The sequence below is a fragment of the Cydia pomonella genome, chromosome 2, assembly GCF_033807575.1.
Source record: "Cydia pomonella isolate Wapato2018A chromosome 2, ilCydPomo1, whole genome shotgun sequence".
NCBI classification, from domain to species: Eukaryota; Metazoa; Arthropoda; class Insecta; order Lepidoptera; family Tortricidae; genus Cydia; species Cydia pomonella.
In genome coordinates this window covers 25,195,666-25,208,008 of record NC_084704.1, presented here as the reverse complement: position 1 = coordinate 25,208,008, position 12,343 = coordinate 25,195,666, and the positions used below count along the sequence as shown (strand labels likewise).

General features: G+C 37.6%; 1 protein-coding gene across 3 annotated transcripts in view; it reads left to right on the top strand.

Moving 5' to 3' along the window:
• The window catches only part of LOC133534711 (phosphoinositide 3-kinase adapter protein 1), a 36,752-nt gene that overhangs the window by 15,336 nt on the left and 9,073 nt on the right, over positions 1–12,343 (top strand). Inside the window, exons 1-3 of one of the 3 annotated variants that reach the window (XM_061873948.1) lie at positions 1,445–1,558; positions 5,468–5,768; positions 5,860–6,104. In XM_061873948.1, the coding sequence (XP_061729932.1) occupies positions 1,522–1,558; positions 5,468–5,768; positions 5,860–6,104 (583 nt within the window). In that variant the 5' untranslated portion in view covers positions 1,445–1,521. Of the gene's footprint in view, positions 1–1,444; positions 1,559–5,467; positions 5,769–5,859; positions 6,105–6,873; positions 7,151–12,343 lie in introns of those variants that run through there. The other 2 variants (XM_061873949.1, XM_061873950.1) reach the window with 2 other exon arrangements.

Below are 12,343 nucleotides of genomic sequence, written 5' to 3'. Positions count from 1 at the left end.
TGAAGGTCCTTTCAAGTTTAATATCCAATAAAGGCAGCCAGAAAGTAAAAAGGCGTGGAAACTTGGGTACTCGTAAGTACCTACCCTATTAAACAGTTTCGTGAAAGCTGGTTTATTAATAATGCAATAGAGAAAAATATTTCAATTAGGTATGTACATAATGAATAAGAATCAAAATAAAAAAGTAATTCATGTAACTAATAAAGAAGGAGAATTTCCACACCAGGCAACCATTAGGTCAAATCAAAAATAATTATTTCCGTTTTCCGGTTAAAAGTTTATTAGTTCCATGCCATAAAATATCTATATTTAGAAAAACGGCCCTAGAGCTCCAAATATGAATGGGCTGCAACATCAACACTGTATATGGTATATTTACAAACATTGACGCCCGGCGTGTGCTACCGAAATGCACACGCTCCAACACATGAATACTTAAATTAAATCTGTTCTGGCTCCCCCGTTCGCTCGACGTAGCGTAGTAGGTTAGACGCGCGGTTTTCAGGGATCCATCCATACCTGGATTTGTCCGAATGAAAACTCACTGACCCAATTTTAATTTAGCGGTTTCTATAGATAAAGCCCAATATACCTTTTTGCGGTTAGTACCTATGTTTTAAAAAATCCCTAATTAAAATAGATGTAGATATGAAAACCTACGTAGGTACACTTAATCTCCCAACTTTATATTACCGATTAGCACTAAAGAATATGGCAAAAGAGTTTGGACAAGTGCTCTGCCACGCACTTTGAATAGATTTTCATATGCACCAATAAAATATTATTTCGGATAAGCAAATAGTACTTAAAGTCATATAAAAGAATGTTACTTAATAATTTATCTAAGACTCCCAATGAACATAATTAATTAAAAATTAAGCATAAGTAAGTAAACCTTCAGTCAGACCTTCCTCACTCAAAATCTAAATAATAATAGATTAAGAGCTTTGTTTGTAAGCTTTTTTTTTTTACTTATGCTAAAGATTTATCTTATGTTAGACACGGATATTCTTATAGCGTAATCATGTTTTCTTTTTCATCAATCATGTTTTGCGTTTCATTTCATTTGGCTGGATGCCCAGGGGAGTGTCCAAGTATTATATTAGCAACGTTCTGGTTAGACAGTGCATGATTAAAATGTTTACAGTTTTACACTCACTAAGTAGTTTTTGTAGTCTTATTTAAAATCGGAAGCATCAATTATTGCATTATGGTATGTATTTCCTTCCGTTCCCACGAAAAGCGAGCGGATAAACGAACATATGTAATTGGTAAGACGAGCCACCTGTCTTACTCGAACATACTGAAACAAGGAACCCTCCAAATCACAGCCAGTACAGAGTTCCTAAAGCTCGGCTCCGGGTTACGACGGTCGCTTCCGCTCGTGCTAAGAAAGCTCGCTTCCTCATGAAAGCGGCGCACGTGTGCCGTCACCTGCGGCTGCGCTGGCGCACAGAGCCCGCCAAGCGCTCGCCGGGATGTGTCGTGCTTAGTGATGCGAGCGTATAGATACGAGTGAAAATGGGACCCCAATTTGACTACTGTTTACGCGCTACCAGTGAGTGTTAAATTTGATTTATAATTTTTTATTACTTAGCCGCCTTTATCGGTACTGGAGATGTCTTTTGAGATGTTCCGGAAGTTTAGGTATACTACAATTTATCCGTGATATAAATAAAAACAACATCCCATCATTCGAAAAACTAGAAGCAGCAGGGTTGCACATAATCTTTCTAAGGGGTCAGTATAGGTGCTCCTCGACGTTGAACGGAAAAAATATGAAACTTTTCTAATTTCCCGCGCCTTTGTGTAAGAATCTGCTAAGTTATTTGACGTTGTTCATGAGTTTAAAGGTCGTAATTGTTTTCATACAGCGTGGGAGCGTAAAAAGATAAGCCCCAGGACACTGGCTGTGATGATTTTTTTATTTTTTTATTATCTTATTCGAAGGTATATTTTATATCTATCTTAAGGTAGGTGAAATAAGTGTAGGAACAGTTCGTACACCGCATTTAAGTTAGATAACATCAGTAATTAAGATAAAACACGTAACTACGGTAAGTACTTGTGTTTACACTGTTGTAACATGCCGCCGTCGTTTTCAAAACACATTCAGCACAAAATACCGAGAACGCCAAAATTAGTCATTAGGATGAAACATCTTAAACAAATTATGTTTATAACGTATTTAGAGATTCCTTTCATGCCTTCTGGGAATAATGATTAATTCATCAGAGCCCCGAGCGTTGCATGCTTATTGCTTTTTACAGCATGCTACTTAAATTAGTTAATCAACGAATTTGTTAATCCTTCGGATATTCTTTAACTGTTTAAATCCGGTTTTAAAAATGTTATATGTACGCACATATATTAATACATTAATAGTCACTTAAGTATCTACCTTAAATATGCAAACATATGTTACCTGCCAGGGAGATTTTTTATTCAAATCAAAACAATGTTTCTCGTTCAAGTTGTTATTTAAACAATTAAATGCATGTTTAATTTCAGCAAACCTTCATTGAAGTAAAATTAGGTACCTCAAGCTTTCTCGTCGTGTGTAGATTTAGTACTCTACCAATGTGATAAATAGTAAATACGTTGGTAACTTTTGGTTCTCTTTATACATATTTCTGTATTTCGTCAACTTTAATAGAACTTATCACTTTTCTTAGCCCTAATGATATTATGATTATTTGTCCGTGTATTAAAACATATGGACCTACCTATACATGGGTATCTAAAAACTACCAAGGTAAGAACACATACCTAAGTTTTTAATTTTTACTTTCAAATCATAATCGTTTTAACAAACAACAGTGCTCTGTCGTACATAATAATCCGAAGAGAGCGTTAAATCTCCAGAAATGATCATTAAAATTAGTGTCACAACACAATAACCTTTAATATCATTACGTGTTAATAGCCGTCATTTATTTTCAATCTGTGTCCCAAACTCCGTCGAACTGGCATTGTTTGTGACTTGCTGCCCGCCACATGTTCTCAGGGCTTTCATTCTCATGTAGCCCGAGCGCATCGCCAGAGGCTTACCAGTATACGTGTGACCCGAATAACAGTATCCGCGATGACTAATCGGGGATCAAGTCATTTCTAGTACGCCCGAGGAGATGCGGTTTTGCAGGGCTGAATAGGCCAGGGACTCTTTTGTCCCGCCCTCGCCCAAACGAACCCAATACACATGCGGGCTAAGAAAAAACACCATTAAAGCAAGGGATTTTATGTATAAGTTTCTATTTTGAGAGTTTTATTAGCTACAGAGATAACTTAAACCGAAATGGAGATTGAGCACGTTTGGTTCTTAGTTTGTACAACTACAAACCATTTTGTTCGTTTAATTAGCACAAACAGACCGAAAGAAAAAATAATCATGATAAGATTAATTGAGATGAATTATTATAAGTAGTTATTAAGCAAGCTTTGTGAAAACTTATTAGTGATACGCTTTTTCGTACCTTCCGTGCGTATTATTAATAAGTTACATTAGCCTGAATGGAGTGAGCACTGCTTACTCATATATCTATCTGGTTTAAATGACAAAATGGGGTAATCGCGAGATTTGCTCAGTTTTAGCAGCTCTCTCATAAAACAATGCAAAGTCGCGTCCAATCAGTACCAAATTTTTTTTAAACTACTTTTGTCGGTGGCAAACAAGCATACGGCCTGCCTGATGCTAAGCAGTCTATCTTAAGTTTCTAAATATACATTATATACTAAGTAGTAGTTAGTACCTAAATATATCTTTTTCAAAAAACAAACATTTTTTTTTACAGAATCCTTGTAATAATTATACGAGTATATGAATGTACCTATTCTTAAGTTACCTACAATGACTTAGTAGTAGCGATATTAATAAACCTCAGTCGCCTTTTATGCGCAAGGAATAAGCCTTAAATGTTATCCCGTTACTATAATAAGCTCTGAAGCCCAGCCACCCCTGCAAAGGGTGGGGCTGCTCCAGTGCACAGTCGTGCTCGAAGCGTCTGTGCCGATAATACCCTTACTTAGGCAGTACTTAACTACATACTTATGTGGCTCTGTACGTAATACCCCATATAAGCTGGGTAAGTCTAAGTTAACTTGCGGAACGGGTGTCTTGATAGGTATCTCTGGATGTAGTCAATCAATCAATTCGTTATTTCATTAACAATACAGTATTGTGTTTGAGTATTTTTACATGCTAACTTATTAATAAGTAGTAGTTAAAATATGTGATTTTCAATGTAAAGAGTTGAGGTAAGTATTAGTTATAGTTGATTGTTAACCAAGGGATGAAAGGCACTCATTTCTGCCGAGGTAGTTTGGCCAACAGTCCGAGGCTGAAATGATGCCTTTCACCCGCGTTAAACACTCTACTTTTCATTCCGAATAGGAGGAAAGTAAAATACGAGCACATGTGTTTTTTTTAAACAGAACTAAATATATTTATTATAGCATTCCTTGAGGGTACTTGCAATTAACCATTTAGGTAAAAGTATCGTTATTTATGGTATGGAGCGTTAAATATCAGAATGGAATTGTATAACAAATCCATTTGAAACCAAATTTCAAATGCTTATCGTAAAAAAAAATCGTACTTGAAAAGTAAAATGCTCTAGTGCAGAAATGTATCACTTTCTACACACTTAAAACGTCTATTCGATACACTTTTTTACTTTAAACGTGACACCTACAAACCTAACTTTCCATAACATTTGCAATATTTTCAAAAGCAGCAAATCGGAGCAAGTTTTACAAATGGAAAGGTATTGTATTGACCTACGTTGTAAGTTAGTTACCGTTTTTTGAATGGGTTCGGATTATTTTCTGGCTTCAAAATCCTCTTAACTGAGGTAACTGAAACCTAACATTGAACGAGATGCAATTGACGGCCCGATTCGAAGAATGATTCAGACACGTTTAAGATCTTGGAAAGATCTTTATAAGGTCGATAAGATAACTAAACGACATGTCAAAATTAACGTTTATTTCGATTCTGCTGCGTGATCCCAATAAGATCTATCTACGATATTTGCCCGTTGCCCGAGCTACATGAGAACTTATCGTTATCGTATCTCATTCTTCGAATCGGGCCGTGATATTAAATCAGATGCATCTCTATAATGCCTAAGCTACGCCACAAATAATATCTTTATTTAGTAACTATTAGTAGGCTTCGCCCTACGCCACATTGTATATTGTCTACGCCAGTCTTAGGCGGGCTACGAACGGAGATTACGTTCAATTCGCATTTTCCGGCTCACAAAAGTAGGTTGCTCCAGTCGCCCGCACTGGACGTAATGGAGAGCCGTTAGTTCATTGGCGTTATTGAATAATTCCCGCGAGCCACAGTCGCTGAGTGCCTGGCACGGGACATCGCCGTACACTATGATCGTTGGTAAATGTAGACAGAATTAATTGTCGCTCTTTATCTTAAGATTGGATAATAACTACATAACATTTGTTTCAGATAACCCATCATATTTTGCGCTTCCCAACGCGGATGTTCTGGACAGCGCAGAATCACATCAAACGACTGCGGAGCCATGCTCCCGGTCGGCACCGGGTCGCGTCTGGGCAGATGCCAGATCTCTGGGCTCTCCGCGACGAAGGGAGCCAGAGAGCCCCCGAAGAAGGGAATTTAGAGCACTATTGCGGTCTTTGTCGGCCAAGGAGCCGGAGCAGGCCGAGGCATTTCTGCGAGGGCAGCCCAGACCGGGGGATGTCGCGCCGGGCGACATGAGGCACAGTTCCACAGCACCACGGATAAAGTAAGTCGTCAAATCAATACATCAAGCTTTTTCATACGTTAATTGTCTGTTAAAGCCAACCAGCATTACATGTATATTATGTTTGTCACAGAAAAGGAAAAATCAGCACCACCGTCGTTACACCTGAAGGTCCTCAGGAGCGTGAAGAGGTGTTTTACACAATCCCCCTTCAAGGTCGCAGAAGGCACTCCGTAGGGGGTTACTTAGCGGCGGGCGCGTCGGGCGCCGGAGAAGTTACCTCAGTGCCTAGCGAAGTTCCTAAAATGCCGCCGCCGCGGTTCGGACCAAAAGAAGAAGAAGTCAAACGTAGAAGACCCAAGAACTTTCCCATTAAAGGTAAGATTTTTTTGCAGACATTTACCTGTAATCTCTTATCAAAATTATCGATATCTTATCTCAGCTTGTCCATTAAACGTAGTTTGTGGTAGTAAATGGATATCTGCATAAAAAATAACTGCCAACGTTAAATGTTTGTTCCGGTATATCAAAAAATAATGTTATCTCGTCTTCAAATTTATTTATTTGGGTGGCAGGATGCTCGTACCTAGACACAAAACGAACAATAAAGGAAATTTACGCAGTAAAATCTATTATTAAGTAATAGCACTGATAAGCGTGTATATGATTAAGATGATGATAGATGGCCATAAACATGTCAGTGGCGACGTCGACAGATACCAAAGTACGTTGCACCCGCTGCGCCCTTCTGCGGCCCCAATCGATACGCACGCCCGCCGCGCGCCGCCCGGCGATGCACCGCGGTACACCCGAAACGGGCGGCGCGGCGCTTTGAAGCCTCTATCATCTTGACCTTTAACCAGTTGGCTATCTCAAACAATAGAGAACTACATTATTATTATGTGTTATGCAATTACCATACAATCGGTACCTTATGTACCATACATGCACGTAATATGTACCTTAAATAAATACTTGACTGTAGTACATTGCATCGTTAGGATTGCAAGCCATCTGTCATAATTTAATATTTATATTCGTCCCTTGTGTCGCTACTTAAGCTTATCAGTTTCAAGAAACCGTAATGTCTGCTTAAACGTAGGAAACGCGACTCGCATATTTATCTACGGGGTTGTATTTGGCAATCGATAACGTTAGGGGAATATAGAGTCGAGTCCGGACTGTTTGATTAGGTTGTCGGGCAGCCGGGGTGTGCGATTCGATTATCGTCGCGTCGCGGTTTAGTATGCGAAGTGCGTGCGCTCGCGCAGCTTGACGCCAGTCGGGGCCTGCGCGCGCGGCATTATATCGCGAACCGCTCTCGGTCACTTCGCAAGACTCCCGCGCTCGATTTCACTGCAGTTCAGTGCAATGACAGTTTGTTTGGTGCAGCTTTGAGTTTTTGGTGACAATGGAAGCCGAGAGTGAGTTTTATTTGAGTATTTTTGCAATAGTAAATATATAAAACATAATTGCGGTACAAACAATAGGTTCGATATATTTCATCAGTGTGATAATGTGGCTGAAAACTTTAGGTATGTAGGTTTTTTTAATACTATAACGATTGCAAACAAGCATACGACCCACTTAGTGGAAACTTAATGAAGGAATATCAATAATTAAGTACATAATAAAGTCAGAAATATCATCTTAATCTAAATATCAGAGCAATTTATTGATGCAGTTATTATTGTTCTCAAAAAACACTGAATTATTATAGATATGGCAAACTTAATAATAAGAATTTCACAAAAGGATCGTCAAACACCAAAATTGTATAAAAATACTAGTCTAGAAACTTTCTAGAATAAAAATAATAAGAATACCGACTTTTATTTGTTCCCAGCAAGTTGTGTACTTATTCTAAGACGCATTGTAAGCTTTGGTTTTGCTTAATGACATAATGACTTACATATTCTGTAAAACGTCTGTACGTCGCCTAAGTTAATTGTTTTCTATCCGCCTTTGTCAGCCTTCCTAAGTAGTCAGCCTAGAGAGCCCATCACGGAAAAGCGTGTAAACTTTGTAGTTCGAAGGTGTACCGGACCGACCCAAAATCATTGTCAAAGAGACACCGTATGTCTTCACCAAATTATCTTAACTTATGTTCACTCTTTACCCTTCCAAATTTAGACTCTACGCCTTCGCCATAAAGGTGACTGTTGACTGTTGTGGGAACAAATTTATATTAGTTACACGGTACACATTACCTTTGCAGGATTGTAGCATGGCTGAATAAACATAGGTTAATTTACATGCATCGAAGCTCCTCCCGTAATGTACGCGCGTAGTGAATTTCAATGTTCTCAGGAACAAGAGTTAAAGGTACATGCAGAATCGCTATCACCGAGCCAGTATTTAAATACATTACATCCCATACATGTTGTGTTACAAGATTTACCTATAAATATATTAAATACTTCATTTCCTTTATATTTACTGAAGCTTTGCTTTTCTTTCCAAGCAAAAGCTGTTTAGATACGGTCATCTATAGATAAATTTCTCTCAGAGGGGACGCGAAAAAGTTTTTGAAGATTTATTTATTCAAATGTAATTCGAAGTCTGCTTTAGAAATGAAGCAACTGTATCAAATGACTCATTAATTTAACAAATTAAGAGTTGGAAGTCTCGATATTTTCACTACTTGAACATCCCGGCCTAGGCTCTTCGGTGCTCGAGTCTAATGTCCTATAGTTCTATTGTTATTCGACGACGAGTGACGACATTATCGCGTTAGATAGAATATTAAATTATTACTACCGATTGTGATCCTGGCGCCGCGGGTGACACTTATCGCTTTTGACCGCATTCAAGGCTGATTTGTACACATAAGTGTATTTATTAACTTCCAATTAACAAATAGGTACGCTAGGCAGACAAATATTTCACGCGTAAGTTAGATGTTTATGTTTTTTGACCAGGAAGATCGTTTGTTATTTTCCTTAATGTTGTAAAGAGGTATTTTAGCGCTAGGTTCCGATTCTACGCCTACAGTTGCAATAAAGCACTAAAATATTTAATCATAAGCTTTGTTACCTAATTTACCTACTTGTACTAGACCCATGTGTTGTTTATTAATAGGTAAGTAGGTAGGTCCCCACTTGGACATGGCCGTCTTAATTACTTGGAACACTTCGCTAATTAACTCGGTTGTCAGCTTTAAAAATAGCGCGGGATCCAATGTAAACATACGCGTGCTTTCAATAAGCTTCGAGGTTGCTTCATTTGTGGTTCTTCTTCAGTAGCTACTTACTTACAATCTTACCACTTACGGCTCATACCGGTTATTTGCGTGGTGTTTTCTAGTATTGGGCTATTGGGTAGATAATCAGTGAATCAATTAAGTATTTATGGATTAACCTTCAGCCACAAAGTAGTCAATCGCAATACACCTATAATAAAATAACTACTCACGAGCAGTTTGAGTCAATCGGTAGAGTGGACGGGAGTAACTAACGTTAACGTTGCATCCCGCCAAAACATTTCTTGTACCTAACGTTGTAAAGATTACCTAGCGCGTAAAGCTCTTACTCCGAAAAAAATATCAAATCCCGTAGTAGAGTAGCAAGCCTACACACTATATTAAGAGGCTGTCAACACCCAATGTCCTTGAAATTGATGTTACTTAAACAGTTTTTTAAGAAAGACTATTTGTTTTAGTCAAGTTTGAAAAATATATGTTCATATTAATTATATTTCAAAGACCGTGGTTGTACTCGATACATGATTGAACGAAATCGGCTCGATAGAAAATAATTGCTAAGATTGGTCTTAAAATCACAATTAAACGGTTTTATGTCTTTATTGTTTTGACTTATGGGTCTGCAATTAAAATCACAATTTCAAAACATTTATATCTAAACCGTGGTTGTGTAAAATATTACACTAATAATCCACTTTTTTTATTATTTAAATATTTTTCTTATTATTCCCTTGCCCAGGCCCAGTAACATACGACAGTGCTATCTCATTTACTCCGATAGAAATAGACAGTGTGCGCGCTTTAGGTATTGACAGCCTCTTAAGACCTACCTTTACAAGCTCTAACTACGAGTATATTAAAAAAAACACCTTGGTCAAGCAGTACGGTTTGAACGTTTCAAGAAACTGATGCTTAAATTAACACACAAAAAAGTTATGAATTATACAAATACACTACCTACTACTAAGATAATTCGTACTTATATATTTGACATAGATAGACATAATTAAATCAGGAGCAAAATTAAAAAAAATACCTACCTATGCATTATATTTTTATTACTTTCGCTAATTAGGGAACTTGCCTCTAAAAATGATACCTACATTCCCTACTCCTTAAGTCTCTAACATTTAAGAACGTGACCTAAATTATTCGGGAAATCATAATGAATCATTATTCCGTATACTGCGGCGCCAGATCGTGCGATTTAGCACGCTCGGCTACAGAAACCAGGGAAAGAAGGGATGTTTATTTTGATGTCGTGAATCATCACATTCATTACGCGGATGCGCACTCAATACTCGTACTTGCTGTTTGTTATCACACGTTTCTTTACCACTAACGAGGCAGCCTGCAGATTTATGTCCGGCCTAAATATGAACAACAGTCGCTACCTTATGAAAACATCCTTTGAATATCCCCGAATAATCGTTTTTATGTTAGACTTAAAGATCTCTCTTATCTTCGCGTTCTGTGTAGTTTCGGACGCCATTCAGGGTCCGCTAATGCCCGATGCATCTATCCCTTAATAGCAAGCATGTAACTTTCGTTCACACTGTTGACTGATAATTCGTAAACCCTATTGCGAGACTTTATTAAGATCTACCGTTAGTAAGTGGGCAAGGTATACATTAGTTATATGGGTAAACACGATGTGCCCGGTTCTGAGGGCCTACTGCCAACATCGAAAAGTAGAAAATCGTTACCTGCCTCTTTCGCACATTCATATTCGAGCGATAGAGAAGCAGATAACGATTATCGGTTTTTCGATGTTCGCGGTAGCCTCCCTGGTTTAAGAGTCCGCAGCAATCTCGGCCGAAATTTCACCTTCCCATACAAATGGGGTTTTGTTCTCATTTTAAAACTATGTATTGTGTTGGATTGTTATGTAACCTTGCACATACAATGACATGAGGATCATGCATTTTCTCAAAGGTTAGCTGGAAGAGATCCTTTTTAGGGATAAGTTCGCCTTTGTACATTTTTTGGTTTTTTTCTTTTTTATGTAAACCTGTTTATTTGCTATAAAGTGACAAACATACATACATACATATATCTATGTCTGTAATTAGTTTATATAGGCTCTAACTTATAAAACAAACGAAATAGAGCAAAAACAAGTTTTAATTTGGATGAAAAACTTGAATTCGCTGTATTTTTTAACTGTGGTATCTGAAGCTACATAAACTAATTAGTGGTAGTTAGTACTTAGCAAAAACTTAATAAATAAAGAATTTCAACAAATGCTAAGTTTTAACATCAATTGACTTAACGAGCTAAACTGTAATGAGGATAACATAAAGTTTTACTAGGATTCTATGAGCTGCTTCCTCCCCGTTCCTAGAACCTCATCAACTAAAATGGGTCACATCCTATTACTTACTAAATACGTATGTACATTGTTTTAAGCGTAGGTACCTATATTAGGTACCTAATGTGTGTTGACTGACTTAGTATGTGACTGTTTTAAGATGAATATCGACTCAAATAAAAATGATCTGTATGTATATGTGTGATTCACACAATCGGAACGAAGGTGTAGTAATAAGTACTTATAGGTAGCTACTCTCATCTCGTAAGTTTAAACTATAGTAAGATATAGAGGTAGGTAATCTATTCGTAACAAATTCACTTTTCTCCCCGCGATGCGTTTGTTTCTATTAAACTTGAGAATAATGAGAATTCAGTTAATATTTAGAGAAGCGAAACGTAAATAAAAGTGAAAATAAACATGCCTTGTATATCAGACGCTTGTGAAAACATTAGATCAAAAAGCTACCTGCCACATGAAAACAGTTATTAGGAAACTGCAATATTTCACTTCACACATCAAACGTAGCGGCCACTGAACTGGAAGTTTAAGCCACAACAGATTTTATGCCCGAAATGGTACAGCCCCGGTACCTTTGCTCTACTCCACTTTGAAGAGCTTTGCGCAATATCCTTGCCGGGTGCGGGTAAAAATAATCTGAAGTGCACCTCATGTAGCATGGTGCAATGAGGTTTTTGTTCAGGACATTATTAAGAACAGTCCATATCCATACGCTTGGCTTGAAAAAAATATTAGACATTTATCGTTTCTAGAAATTCAACTACCTACCCTTTCCTTATACGTATTTTGTTCAGTACTTTTCATAACTCTCAAGTTATGAGTGTATTTATTTGAAGACCTATATATGTCTTTCAAATACCTAATGTACAAACTTAGCATTTGTTAGCAATCTAAAGTCAGGTAGTATTTAGTTAATAAGTAGGTATTAAATGAATGTAGTTCAAATATACCGGACCGGACAAAACACTAGACTCTAACGAGTTTTTGGGATGTGCTTTAGCCACAAATCGATAATTATGATAACGGGTGCATTCACGACTATCCCCGCATTCCAACAGAAGCGAAGCGATTTCGCCACGTGTT